The 15,543-nt window shown below is 38.9% G+C and overlaps 1 protein-coding gene across 12 annotated transcripts in view; it reads right to left on the bottom strand.

Annotated features, from left to right (window-relative positions):
* The window catches only part of ZNF385B (zinc finger protein 385B), a 169,119-nt gene that overhangs the window by 50,836 nt on the left and 102,740 nt on the right, over positions 1-15,543 (bottom strand). For 11 of the 12 annotated variants that reach the window (XM_055718581.1, XM_055718580.1, XM_027810603.2 and 8 more), the window contains one exon: positions 7,334-7,464. In XM_055718581.1, the coding sequence (XP_055574556.1) occupies positions 7,334-7,464 (131 nt within the window). Of the gene's footprint in view, positions 1-7,333; positions 7,465-10,612; positions 10,633-15,543 lie in introns of those variants that run through there. The other variant, XM_027810599.2, reaches the window with a different exon arrangement.

The raw sequence follows: 15,543 nt of genomic DNA, 5'->3' as shown, positions 1-15,543 counted from the left end.
ACCACGACTGTAAACTGCCATACAGTGCTTTTAAATTGCCATAAAATTAACTGTATCTATATTAAAAGACCACTAGCTACATCCACATTTGGGGGGTGGGTGTGGGTGTGTGGGTGTGTGGTGGTGGGGAAATGTACAATAAGAATTAATTCTTGGCTACATTCTTATAATTTATTAACTAATAATTATTGCAGTAATTGTTAGTTTCTCATGGTACAATGCGATGAAGGTCTAATAGAGGGCAGGAAAGCTAGCCTCATACAGCCAGGATGCTGCAAAAGCAGCCACTACTGTATTCATCAGACACACAGAGCATTAGATTTCTCTAAAGGTGCTCCAGAATTTTGCTTAGGACAAGATGTATAATTAGAAATCGGCAAAACCTTTATAAGCACAGTGCTGCAACACATGTGCCTTGTTTGTCTTAAACTACAGCTTTGTGACTGCTTGCTTGGAGCGGAGGTGTTACCCTCACAGTCTTTATGGAAAACATCCTTCAGTGGTCTAACACCTGAAATATTTATGGCTAACAACCCTCTCCTTTTAACCAGCTTCCTTGTGTCATAAACGTGCTACTAACTTGAGAAGAAATTACTTCAGTGAAGATAAAGGCTTCTGGCTTTTACTACGCTGACCAGTAAAAAAGTAAATACTGCTGAAGTGTTGGGAGAGACAAACTCCAAGATTTCTGTAAAAAAAAGATGAAACACATAGCCAAGGAACAGATTTTCGTGAGGACTCAGCAAATGGTAAGATTTGTATGCAGAAACTGTATTTCTTTAAAGAATCAGGCTGATGACCTAATTACTTGTATGCACAATAATGGATGTATTGCAGCAATTAAGGAACCACTTTTCCAACAACCACACCGTGGACGCTTAGCTCCTGTAAAGTGGTAGGGAAAGGCTGCTGCGTGTGGTGACTTCTATTTCTCACCAGTGCATGTCAGTGCACTTTCACCTTACAGACAGGGTTTCCTATCTGGCTGCTTATCTGGGAACTGAGAGGAGGAAGCTCATCCATCCAATTCCTGTTAGAAAAAATACAAAGCAACAGGAAATAAGCAATAATTAATGTTTGAAGAGATTCTCCCTTAAAGCCGGTCTGTATTATTTTAAATACGGTGGGGGTTTTTCCTCAGAATAATATTAAAGACTAAAAACAAGGTGGAAAAGTACTTATTTAGGCTCACCAAATTAAGGAAGGGCTGCTCTTTGAAGAGTTTCCTGACAGGAACTAGGGAACCTTCATCTTCATATTAAAATACCACAAACTGTAAAAGCTGTCAAAGATTGACTGACAACTCCCTGCCTTTGGCAGCAATTTTTTCCCCATATCTAACTCAGTGTATCTTACCAGGTGTTTGCTTCAAACTCAATGTTTTTTGAAAGTTTCAGCTGAAATGGCTCAAGTCTTCTGTAGGGAAAATACACCACCTTAAATAAGCATTTTTCAGGTCCTCCAAAGGCTGAGAAGAACTTTTCCAAATACTGCTACTGCAGTTGAAAGAGGTCTCTGCTGGTCTGCACCAAAGCCATAGAAAGGCAAGGAGGAATTCCTGGCTCGGTACAAAAAAGCCTAAGGACACAAAGGAAAAGGGACTACAGGAACTGAAGAGAGGAAGATGTGGAAGGTTAAGGGTCTCTGCAGCGCTCTCTGTGAGAGGAGGGAGTCAGAGGAGCAAGCAAAGACTATCTACAGAGCTGAGTGAGGTCTGTGCTGCCAGAATTTGGGCTTTATCAGGTAGTTTCTGAACTTCTGCTTTCCTCACCTGTAACTATCTGGGAAAACACCTATTATTCTCTTTTATTCCCTTTATGAAAGGTACCAGGCTTATTCCTCATGTTCTAGTTTGGATGATTCTGGCTATGACTTGGAAAACACAAACTATTATATCCATAATAACTAAAACAGGAATGTTTTTAAGTGCTTCACACAGGAATAAAAGGCAAACCTGAAGTGCCTTTTGTGCCTGCATGACTTTAAAAAAGGGTATAAAATGTCCAGAAGAAAAAAATCTTGCCATTTCTTGATTAAAAAAGACAAAAACAACAAAAAAAAATACAAAACAAACAGAACACCCAGCTACCCCCAAAACCACCTCTCCTTCTAAGGTAACTGCTTGAATTTCTTTTCTGTGCTGTTAATGAGCATAACTATAGCTCTTACAAAACTTCATATGCTCTCTGGAGCAGAGTGTTTCAGAGGGATATGAGCAGAGCAGGTCATTCCCATCCAGCACTTCACAAAAGGGAAAAGGAGAAATTGGAGCACATGGACAGGCTACTCAAAGAGGACCGTAGATAACGGGTTGGCAACATACAGTTGGCTGCATCTGTAATTTGCTCCTGCTGTGCACAATCCTGAGCTCCAGAGCGTACTTTGGCACTGCAACAGGGTGTTAAGTGGCTGGATTCAGACCCTGCTAAGGAAAGAGAAAGCTCCTGAGCCGCAGCGCTGTGCCAAAGCACTTGGCACAGCTGGGCGAGCCAAGCCAGCGATGTGAGTGCCCCACACTCTTATCTGCAGACCTCCACTTCTGCCTTGGCTGATTACTGGGCCCTTCAAATGAGAACTAGATAGGTAGCAAATACAAATGAGGAACATAATTGAAAATACAGAAGAGGAAAGAGCAAATTAATCCTTCCCAGTCGTTGTCTTGGGGGTAAGCCAGGGATACTTAGTCCAGGCAGGGCTAATGCTGGAGAGGACACAGAGATTTCTGACTAAGTTACTAGTCAGCTCCTCTTTCCCTTCCTGTAGCCCATTCCAACTGGCTCACCTTCACTGACAGATGTAAAATACTTCTGGTCCACTTTGCAAGGGGACTGAGGGAACTCGAATATAAAGAATCAGCATAAACCTACTTGAAGAGAAACAGACACTGAAGCAGTAACTAGGCCACATTAACCAATGAGTCCTCCAAAATATGAAGGTATGAACCAGCATTTAGAAACCAATCATGGGCTAGCTAGATGGAAAAATATTTCACTAATATGAAAGCTACAAGGGTTGCTATAATCTTTGATTACCCCTGAGGCCATAACAAACTCAGAAGGAAGAATATGAATTGCTGATTATTTTCTATGATGATAGAATCTGCAAAGTTGCTGATACTGCTTTTGTGCAGACTGACGGGTCCCTGGCTGTACCACTTCAACTTAATTTGAATCACGTAATGCTGCTTTCATTTCAGGACCAGGTAGAATGTGTTGGGAGTTCTGAGATTTTTTTTTTTTTTCTGGAAAGTATATATTCTTTATGGAGAGATGCACTCAGTGATCATTAAGTTTGCCTTGCAAGAGAAATCCTGGCTTTCAGCCACTTTAGCACATGCATCATGATAACCTTCCACGATGTGATCACGAAGTGTCCTTTCTTCATTCTGTACCCAAGACAGATGACATAAGACAAAGAATCAGGCAGACATAGAGAAGGAATGGTACAGAAGGTGAAACTGCATGGTAGAAGCCAACAAGTGCAGAACTCAAAACTGCATGACAAATAAATGAACAATGGCAAGGGCAGTAATCTTAACTTTGATTTCCATCGACTTTATGTGCTAGATTTTGAAGTTTTTACAGATCTTTAGATGTAATCAGTATGCAAGATGTTACATGTTAAGGAATCATGAGAGTAATTTTAACATGCTAAAAAAGAGCTCTGCTTAAACAATACCTTTTTTGTACACATCCATTCCAAATTGGAAGCACCAATTTGGGAAGTTCCTATAATGCTGTTTTCCATTCTGCTATCAACAAGAGTATTTTCAATAAAACCAGCCAAGAATTTGATTCAAGCTACGCATTTCAGACAAAGGGGTATGAGTAACTGAGCAAGAGATTTTAGAACTTGATGCCAGGACAAATATGATGTCAGCTTTGGATTTGCTACTGCAGCACTTCTGAGAGGGTTTTTCCTTCTATGCGGCAACTCAGGTTCAGGCTGTCACAGTCTGGTCATGTCTGTCCTGTTCTGACAAAAGTGTTTGCTGGTGCTGTGAAAAGCCCAGGAAAGAAGAGAGCGCCTATTCTGCAATACCTCTCCACTTGGAATCCTTCATTCTGCCTCTAGAAGATCCCTTTCTGGCTGATCTGCTGAAACAAAAAGGCACCCTTACTAAGGAATAAAGGCATGTATTCAAGGAGTTAGTGCAATAACTCCCGAATTAATTTCTCCTATATCGTAAGCACATCCTATAGAACAAAGACAAATTTAATTGGGGCATGAATTGGTAAGTGCTATATATACATTCACAGCATTTTTAGAACAATTAATGGTTTCAGGAGTAACAGAAGGGAGGCATTTCAAACTAAATCACACCATTCTGTCAAGGAAATAAAATATACTTGAGGTAGGCATTTCTTTTAAAAAGGTCAGGGTCTGCTCAGTGCTTCATGTGAAAGTGACTGGAACTTTCACAAACAAAATAGGAACACTGATGTTTCATCTGGAGCATCACATATATTTTCAGAATTGAAAACTGTCAAAGTTAACTATATAAGAAAGGCTTTACCCCAGATTTTAAATATATTTCCATAAATATGAGAATTTATTTTGGAAACACTGTAGGGGGTGTTTTTTTAAACATGTTTGTAGTTAATATATTTTACCTTGTTTTTCCTGCCCTGGTAGTTACTATATCAAGCTCCTAAGCAGAAACTTTTCTTTTTTCAGGCCACTGAAATCACCTGCTGGCAAAATTTAGAAAAATGTTTCCATATCTGACTGCCATTGAAAATGAACAAGTGGATCCAACGTTTCCTCCTGTTTCCACATTTCTTTTTGCTGCCTTCAGTGAACACACACAAGCATGCATGTAGCGCTGGCACGCACTGCAGTGTCCCCACAGTCCTACCGAAGGCAAAGAGGTTGAGTGCTGCATGCTGGAAGTTTCACTGTCTACAGTCCTTGACAAGTCCTCTTGTGAGTGAAGTGCATAGATTTCCTGATTGATCCATAAGGCAAATAATGGCGCTTTTGGGGGGGAAGGGAAAAATGGTTCTTCTAATACTTTGTTCCTGCACAAGATTATAGCACTTTGGATGATGCATACTTTATGGGTCAGCTGGATTTAGCTCACTCAAAATTATCTTCTGGAAAAAGCCTTTTTACAGACTTTTACATACTCCTCACACATGCACTTCAGAGTGACAAAAAAAAAATTATATATACACAAACATGGAAATCTACATTTGCAAAGCTTGTGCTACGTCAGAAAGAAATTTCTTGACAGCTGGTGTTCACTGTGTCTGTCAGTAGATAACCATGAATGGTTTAGTTTTCCAATGAGCTTTAAAGTCCATTGTAAAAAACTGATAGGGAAAATCAATACCTGCAAGATAAATGGCAGTGTCTGTGAATTAGAAATACAGTAGTACTGAACTACGGTTCCTCAAAAAAAGAGAGCTTAAACACGCAGCATCTGTGGTGCATAACAGCATGATTTCGTATAACTACCAAGAATTCCAAGGGAGGAAACAGATATTGAGTCGACAATATTTGCCGATTACCCCAGGCCTCTTTTTTTTTTTTTTTAAACAAAACCCACAGAAGTTTGGAGAGGAGTGACAGGTGTGAAGAATAAACACTCTGGGAATTAGGCAAATGGAATGTAACCCAGATAAATGTAAGCTAGTGTACATAGGCAAAACCAGTCTAAATATCCAAATTAATCTGCCTCTAGAGGCTACAGCAACTCAGAAATTCAATAATACTGCAAGTATGCAAATAATGTTGGTTGACTTTACAGCTACAGCATCCCTAAAGAAAAGGTTCTCCAAGTCTTTATGTATAGTTCCATGAAAAAGCTCACCCATAAAACTAGTGCAACTGGAAAGCAGACAAATCAGTAAAAAATAAAAAACTTGAATGTATTAGAAAGAGAATGGAAAATTAATATGAATTGCATCATGCCTAGAAGATGAGATGATGCAGTACTTTCTTGAAATTGTATTGAGTTTTGGCCCTGCACTTTAAACATACCTGGATTTTTTTCTATCTTTTATCTCTTTGGACACACACATGCACCCCCTGTAATCTGCACACATGCACATCCCCACAACTCTCATTAATACACAATTTTCACATACACATTTTGTAATGAATTAGTAATATTTGATACTATTTATAATAAACCTTGGGCTGCTGACATCTGAAAGAAGCTGGCTGATATGTTACCTCATAACCATCCCACAGCACCGCATGCTGTAGCACAAGGCTTGTCAGCTAGATGTATTTGCAAGTCATGAAGAAAAAAAATTCCTCTTGCTGTTTTAACTTTAGACAGAAGGTGAGTTTGCGAAAGGAAACACTTGGCAGTGGTTCAGCAATCACCGCCTGGTGGTGATCACATCGCTTACCTTCCCATCCCCCACCCCTCCAGCAATTACAGTGACAAGTGTGATGCTGCACAGTTCAGGCAATGGTCACATACGGACAGATCGTACTTGCTGACTTGGCAGAAATGACCCAGAGCTGTTTCCTTCCTGTTGCTATTAGCTTACTGTTTGCCAAGGCATTCCATGCTGAATTACCTCTGCAAATGGAAACCTGAGTGGTAACATGCAGAATACTGGTTTTGGTGTACTCAACGCATTTAAGATAACAATTAATTAAGTTCCACAGCAAAAAAGCATTTTGGTAACATTCAGAACCATTTTACAAGCTGTTGAAGAAGTGAGAACTACAGAAAAGAGTATTTTTATAATTGCTGCTCTGATAAACATGGAGAACTACAGAAGCAATGAGCATTATTTTGGCAATGGTATTTTTTTTTTGCAAAAAACTAAGATGCTTTACCATAGACTAGAAGTAGCAGTTTCACATTTTTCACATGGACTGGCTGCTCAATTTTAAACTTTATTGATATTATACAGAATTAACAAGATCCTCCAATTGCTTCACTGGCTGTAATAGACCTAGCTTGAATAATGTCAGTGGAGGATCTAGGTTTTACCTGTTGATGTTTTTCCATTTTGCTTTTTTCTTTCTTACAGCACATGGAAACGCACATACCCAGGCAAATACTCAAAATGATTCTACTGGTCATCAATTCTCTAGTATGGGGTTTGTTTGGTTTGGGTTTTTTTTTTCAGTGTGCAAACACCACCCCAACAGACCAAGTTAAAAAAGGACCAGCCCTGTTCACAATAAGGCTGGGTACCACTCCAAGCCTTTCGCACAAGGGAGCAGCAGCCACCACAGCACAGACATAAAGGGTTCTCTAGAACTGTGTCAGCAATGCGCTGTTTTAAGGCAGCTTCAATACTGGATATTAGAACAGTCTTGGAAAGCATACACTGAAACTAAATGTGGAAACACCTTTACTTACTGTGTTAAAATTTGGGAAGAATCCAACAGCAGAGCTGCTGTCCACAGGGAAGGACATAAAGGGTTTGATATCCAGGGAAGGCTGCATCATCAAGGTAGGTGTGCGCACAAGGGTGGGAAGTGTAGTAGCGCCTGCCAAGAGCAAACAAAACCAGGAATTCATAGTATTCCCCTTTCCACATCACACACAGTATAGCTGACACAACTGCCAAGATAAAAAAATAATACAGAGAGGTAATAAAGTGGCTCTGTATAAGTTAATATCATTAAAAGAAACCTACTTCCACATAATACATATGAGGCAGAGAATTTCCCTATGGCCAGCCCCAGATGCTGAAGAGGACACATATGGTATATAAATCACACTGGCAGGTAGAATAAATCCTTTCTAAAGCTGAAAAATTCTCCTGTGCCAAAAAGGCCAGGCTGGGCGCTCATGAAAGTCAGATGCTTTTGCAGTTCATGGTTGCCTATCAGATCAGCTAGCACACACAATACATGCAAGCTGAAATCCAGAGGTTTGTTTCCAAATAGTGAGCTGCATGTTATTTTTCCCTTTTCTGACAGTAACTGTTAGGTACTGCACAAACATCATTTTACCTAACATTTAAAAAAAATGCTTTCTGTTCTACAGTGCAAGGCAAACAAAAGAAAAAAAAACCACCAACAATTAAATAATCAGCTAACACATAAACAAACACAACTCTTACATGCAATGCAAACTAGCATTTTCTTAAATGGAGCCCAGATCTTTCTCTCCAAATAACAGCTTTCCAGAAATCTACATGCTGAAGTTCTTTCTATATACAGCTGAGAATCATTCCCCAAGCAAGACCCCAAAGGAATAGGAAGGCACAGATGTCCAAATATTCATTTTTAAGTAGCTATCTGCGCTATTCACACAATAGTGTCTAGTACACAGCTTCCAGCTATGCCTGTGAGAGTACTTTTTTTCCTGAAATCATACAAAATAGATTTCAAAATAAATTTATCTCATTGAAATAAAAAAAATGCAAAAAAAAGTTTCAGTTTCTCCTTCCAGGGTTGAATAAATAATTCAACAATGACTGGAGCAGGCACTGGAACACAAGTGTCCCACACCTCTAAAGGAGGGTGAGTCACTCTCTGCCTCTCCTACCTCTGCCAGAATTTCTCCATAATTACCTCCTTCTCCCACTCACTGATGGTCAGCACATCAGCTGGGAGCATAACAGTCCTCTTAGGAGCTTCTCCGGTCTCAAGCAGAGCTGACACAATACCTAAGCTTTTTCTCACATTAGTCATCTGAGCTCTTTAAAACCAGTCAGGAATGTGGTGGGGGGAAAGAGGGCAGGGAAAGGAAACATTTTTCCTTCTTTTCTCCCATAAAATCGAATCACTTGCATCTACTTGCAGGATGCCAGGCAATCCATATGGGCTGCCTGAGTACCAGTCTTCCATTAAGGGATCTCCCTTTCTCCCTGTTAAGGACACACAAAATTGAAGGCGGAGTAGAATTTTTCCTCCTTTTCATCTCATCAACCTGCCTCCACAGGCACAATTTCAAAACCATCTTACAGTATTCAAGAGGAAAGCTGAGCTCAGATGCCAGATGGGGCTGCATGGATTTTTTGGATGACCAAACACTGATAACTAGCCCTGAGCTCAAATTTTGTAGATGCTGGAGAGACAGTCATTTCGATCACAGCTGCAGCACAGTAAACATTATATTATGGCCTAGCAGATAAATACCAGGCTGTAATTTATTCTCTGTTTCTTCTATAGGAAAAGTGTGATGCTTGCACAAAGATGGGTCATTGACAACTATGGAGAGAGAATTGTTTAACACCGTCCCAACTGAGCTGCACAACTTGAAAGGAAAAATATGCTTGAGAGACTTCCCCAGAATATTTTCTCCCCTCAATACTTTCATAAATGTAAGGTTTGTTTCTGCATAAGCCCATGAAATTAATTGACAGTTGTACTTAATTAACTGTAAGTCAAAGCTTAATCAAGTGGAGTCACAAATGTCAAAAAGCTAAAGGCTAACATGCCTATGGTTACTTCTTCACATCCATAATGAAAAAAATGCAGCACCAGGAAAACAGTGCGTCAGAGGATTTATCCAAAGAAAATATCTTCAACTGCAAAAATGACAATTATTTCTACTAGCTGGTTCTGAAACAGTAGATTTACATAATTTGGATTTCAGAGTTGTATTCAAACACCAGATATGTTGTATTCAATTACCTGAGGCCCATAAAGTGCCATCATCAATCTAACTTCCAGAAGTTTCTCTTTGAAGTTCATAAGCAATTACAGATCCATGAAGTTAATAGAGCTGTCCTCTCTTTACATATACATACTTCAATGAAGCTAGCTATGATTACATATTTTAACTAAACTTTACAGAAAAAAAACCCAACAGAGTAGAGCTAAAATTATGACTGACTTAAAACCAGAGTTAAGCTACATTTCTGGTGTTGTCTTTAACTGAGGTATAGAAAGCATTTAGCATAAAAGTTTTAAAAATCAAAAAACAGTTAGCATCCCCTTGCAAACAATGCACTTCTTTGTACTCCTTGGCTGAGTACAGATAATTTCATGCTACAAAGACATTTGAAATCTACCTGCAGTTTTGCAGTCCATGGTCTTTCTGCTGCCAGAGTAACTATATGAACAGTAGACTAGGACACATCTGGAGTCCGTACAGAATAGAAAACATACACACCTACCAGATTGATCAGTGGAGGCATCAATAATAACAAATTTCTTCACTTCTCTTCACCAGTTTACTACTGCAACTATTGCCAATCAAATACCAGTGACCCTGTTTGACTGAAGTCTGATTTTTAGACCCACCTTTTGAGGGCCTCTGGAAGAACAATCAGATAAAGACGACCTAAACTACAGGTGGAAGCACTTCAGGATAAAATCATCAAATGAGACAGAAAAGGGCACAGTTTTACACTGGCATTGCTCCCAAAGGTCAAACAGATTCTCACCATCACTTCACCAAATCTGTATGCAAACCTGAGCTAAGCAGGAATACTGGCACAAGAAAGATGTAACTGACAAGCTTCATTATCTTCATAAATCTAGCAGATGTTTACCATTTCATTAGCATTTTAATGATAAAGACAACTTACCATGTCAAACACAGATTGTTTTAAACTACTGGCATAAATATAACTGATCGTTCTTGTAAATTCATCTGCTCATTTCAGCTTCATAATTTTTAAGCAGTATTATACCTTTGTAACTTCAATTTTAACTCCCACAGCAGGAGTTACCTACATACTGGAGATGCAAGCAGCAGAGAGACTTTGCCAAAAGGCACTGATCTTCACTGGCTCCTTCATCCTTTTCTAAGAGGCTTCACTCACACTCCAACGCACCGAGACTCCGATGTTTTTGCAAAAATTATGAAAGATTGCAATCTTTATCCAAAGTTGCTCTGTCTCTAGCAAAACAGGCATATAATTAATAGATTAGGCAGTGAAAGTGATGTTTTGGGGAAGCAATTAGAAAGCCTTGCATCGGTCACTCCTGTGGCAAGACGAGCCCCAGGGGCAGTGAAACACGCTTTACCCAGGTGCCAGGGAGGGGACAGACGGCACAGGCACTGGAGGAGCCTCTGCCAACTACCCCCTGCAGCTCTTTTACAGCTTCACAGAAAAGCTGCAGAAGCCAAGACTGGCAAGGTCACAGTTTTGGCAGAGGCAATCACAGTTAACTTTGGCCATGGTTATCGGTCACTGCTCATCTTTCTCAAGTGACAGCAGTGTCAAGTTCAGTCAAATCTAAGCACACTATTTCTCACTCTCTACCTCCCGAGAACAATTTGTGGAAGTATTACTTCTATGATTTTCTTCCTATATGCTTTTATATATCACTAACAAAAAAAAAAAAGGTCTAATATATGCACATTATTTCCATTGATTTGGGTCAGTATGAGACCATTACATAAAAAAACAAATTCTATTAGAAAACTTACTCATCTAAAACGCATTTTGTGAACAACTTGAGCATACTTAAAGAAATTAATTACCTTCCAGACTTGAAAGTACGTTCTTCCAAAGTATTCATTAAAGACAACTGTAGAGAAATCTAAAGCCATACTCAAGTCTCTCCCCCTTTTTGTATTACCTACAGATGTTACTACAACGTTTTAATCCTCTGATCCAAGGAAGCAGTTCACACTCAGAACAAGAGCAGTGGAAGAGTAATTGAAGTGCCATCAGAACTGAATAAAAGTATCCAGCTGATAAATTTCTGTGAACTGGCCAATCTACATCCACCTCAAACTGCACATGGTTGCCTTTGTTTTAACTTGTGCCATGGACAGTATTTGGGAAAAATTCAGAGGGACACTGAGTTAGTTATTCACACCTAGCACTACTTCAGCACATTACGCCGAGAGTTTTCAGTTTATGGACAAGCCGTGCTGGCTTTTTCACTTCTGAATTACCTGACCATTTTCAACTATGAGAAACCTTTATTTCTACCCCAGTGTTGAGTAGTCTCATCTGGCCAGTGAAGGGTAGCAATGTAACTGATGAGATAGGTCAGTTCTGGGCTTTCTCCCCCCTTGACCTCTTTAGCACAGCATTTTTAAGATGCTGCTTGAGCCAAGAGTATCCCCTTCAAGGGTGGATGACAAGTTGCCCCTTTCATTTTGCCCACGTTGGCTGAATTCATTATGGACTGTAACCACACCATGCACAGCCACTCTGCCTTCAGACCTCGCGTCTCCATTTACAGCATTTTCCTTCAGAACTCCAGAAGATGGAAGCCCAGACAGGACATAGTTGAAACAGCTCCCTGGAAGGATTCTGAGGTAATTCTGCATGCATTCATCTATAAGCTTTGTCTGGGACCCTACAGGTTCAGTAGAGTTAATTAATTTGTCAGTGGAAGTTTTGAACATTGTCAGAAATATTTACTTCAGCACATGGCTCAGAAAACATTTTATGAACAGGTTAGAGCCAGAGGTAGTAGCTAGGCTTTCATACTGAATAAAAATCTCTTCAGCTCTACTGCCAATGCCTTGCAAAAAACTAAAAAAACGAAAAGCTCACCACCACCAAAAAAAGCACAAGAATTTCCTACACTTACTTCTAGCAACTTTATGGGAAGATTGGTACAATGAAATTTATGTTTATAAAAAAAAAAAAAACACAAACCAGCTAACTACAGAAATGCATGCCATTAAAAAATAGCTTTCTTCCCTTATATCTGATGCCTCCATTGCATCATGCCCCAGATCTATCTCCCTTCACTACAGTTTCTTTCCCCCCACAAATGACAGGTAAGAATAAATCACTCATAAGTCACTATGTTTTATAGTTTAGGTATTTAGATCTTTCCCAAGACTTACTATAAATATTAGTCTTCTTTTCCTTCTCAGTATAACCAGTTTACAGGATTCAGAAATTTTCTAATTTTGCCTGTTTAGTTACAGCTATACACGGGCATTAGAGAATGTCATGTGTTTCTGTTTATGCCTAACAAACTGCTAAAACCAAGTTAAGCCCAAGTGAAATAATTCTGAGTTTCTGAACAGCACATGTTGATTATCAAAATGCTTAAGGAAAAAGCTATTGTGGAAGTACTCCATTAATAATACTCATGAAGGGGAACCTTACGACATTCACATTCTCCCCTCTTAAATAAGAAGCCATGTGAATAAATACAGCATTTTAGTAGATTCCCCCACCCCAGGATTCACTTAGCAGAAGAAACATCGCTTCCTTATAATACAGTATTATGATAAATGAGACTTATGACACCCATAGGGATTCCAGTCTGTCAAAAGTAAAGTAGTCAAGGAGAGATAAGACCATTACTTCAACAGATTTTCCCAGCTGGTGAATTAACATGATCCTAAGAGATATCTCACTATCCAGGCAACTTATTTTTAAAAATAACTTGAAGCAGAAGCCCAGCATATATGAGATATGGCACAGCCCCCAGGAAAAATGCTAACAACCTCTCTGCCTCCAGGGCACTATACAAACTCACTAATGAATGAGGATGCAGCTCCTTTGAGAGCTTATATGATTACCATCCGAGCTACTGATACACATGCATCTTTTAAAACTTGGATAGTGCACTGAATTCATGTCTCAAACATTATTCAGATGTCAATGGAGCAATCAGACCTCCCACCAACTTATTAATGGATTTAAAAAGCACAAGCCATAGACATCCATCCATGTTTGGTAAATAAAAACATGTAAATCCTCAAAAGATGCAGGTTGCTTCAGAAGCCACAAGGCAAGGCAGCAAGAACTGGTGTAGAGCTTATGGCTACTCAACAGCACTAGCAAGAACCACTCTGTGTAACACTCATAACACAAGTGATGAGAAACCATTGGCCCAGGTCTAGCCTTCCATAGCAACATGTGGATACAAAATGACATGCCAAATATTTTGCACTCCATTCTGAATTTAATTTTTCAGTAGATGTTTCAGCAAACCCAGGGGCATTTGATGCAACTTCACCGCAACATACAAATTATCTGTATGTAATAGTTTAAGCTCTTCGTGCTCAAGAATGACTTCTCTAAAAAACATGTCAGATTATGAAAATTATCTCCCTACAAATGAAAATAATTTCCAGTATGCTTGAGCACGAAGTTAGTATTTCCATTATTAACCAAAGAGAAATAAATTTTCTGTGAAGACATGCTAACAGAATTCCGTATTGTCCTTTTGTATAAAATGAGATATCATGAAATGAAGTATTTCTACATTTCAAATACATGTAGGATTCCACCAACTAGGTCAATACCAAAAATAAATTGAAATCTGGAGTTGCTGAAATGAATGGAAGCTCTGCCATTTAATCAATCCAAAAAGGCAACCACCACTTACCTAATATTGATAATCATTTATAGCTCATTTACAATTAGAAGTATAGCTATATATTGCATGTATTTCACAAGAATTCTAAAAATAAAAACTTAAACCTACTTGTACTTACAAGTAAGCAAATCTTCATTAGATCAGACCCTTCATCATCAAAGTATTAGGGGCAGCCTTGGAATTACTTTTAACTTCTATGAATTGTTAATATTCTTCTATCTAATTGTTTTCCATCTCCAATGCCTTATGATTGAAGGGTGTTAATTTCAAAAAATAAAAATGTAGACTACAGATCACAAATACTATGCATTACTTGATATGAAGGCAATCATGGAAAAGCTGATATTGAGAATCTCTATTATAATAATATTAATAATCAAGAGACCTGTGTCAATATTTATTTTTCTAATCTCTACAATTAGTACATCAAAATCTAGGAGAACAAATTATGACATGTACCTGTTGGGGGGAAGGGCAATGGGAGGGTAAAGGCACAACAATAGGAAACTGAAATTTCAGTATTTCAGAGACTAATACATCAAAACATTAATCAAGAAAAATCTCATTCTCTTGCAGCTGTACTGCATTACTAATAGTTTGCAATAACAACAGGAATCCCTGTAGGTTCTGTATAGAAGATACCAGAACAGATGGAGTGGGAAGAGAAGTCCAATAATTAGAAGTGGAACAGATTATCTTGCATTTTCCTTAAATAACTGTGTTACAATTGCCTGATCAAAACATTTGGAAGAGCCCTGTCCTTCCCTGATTTGCAGAACGTATGACTCACACTCCTGTCCTCTTTCTCCTTTAGCCACCACTCTTGTGTTCTTGCAGCTGAGAAAGGACTTGCACACCTGCACAGCGGACAGCCTAAATTTTACAGGAATTGTGCTACACATTTTTTTTCAGTATGTATATTCCCAAGTCAAGTGAACTCCAGAAGTACTATACTACTATCAAAGCACATTTGTTAGTGCTAGCTCCTTATCAAGTCTAAGCAATTAAATAAATTTCGGAATATCCTTCACTATATTTAGAAGAAATATGCTGTCTGCATCACAACTGCTATTTGCTGTTATCTATAGGTAACATGGAAATATCTGTCATTAGTTTCTTAAAGAGCTAATTCTCTAGACTTCTAAAGCAACCAAGAGAATCTATCTGACTGGAAAGCAGCAGCACATTATAGCTTAATACCATCAAGCTCAGTAAGTTGTATTTTATTCTAATCAAACAGTGACAACTATTAAAATGCAATGCTCCTGCCTGCATTAAAGTCAGCTGGAGCTTTGCAGTCTATCCCAGTTTCTTGTTCTTAGAATCTCCTGGCTTGCTCAAGCCTCTGCCTCTGGTATCCAC

The sequence above is a fragment of the Falco cherrug genome, chromosome 8 (assembly GCF_023634085.1).
Source record: "Falco cherrug isolate bFalChe1 chromosome 8, bFalChe1.pri, whole genome shotgun sequence".
Lineage (NCBI taxonomy): Eukaryota > Metazoa > Chordata > Aves > Falconiformes > Falconidae > Falco > Falco cherrug.
The sequence above is the reverse complement of the archived record's forward strand: the minus strand, read 5'-3'. Positions and strand labels throughout refer to the sequence as shown.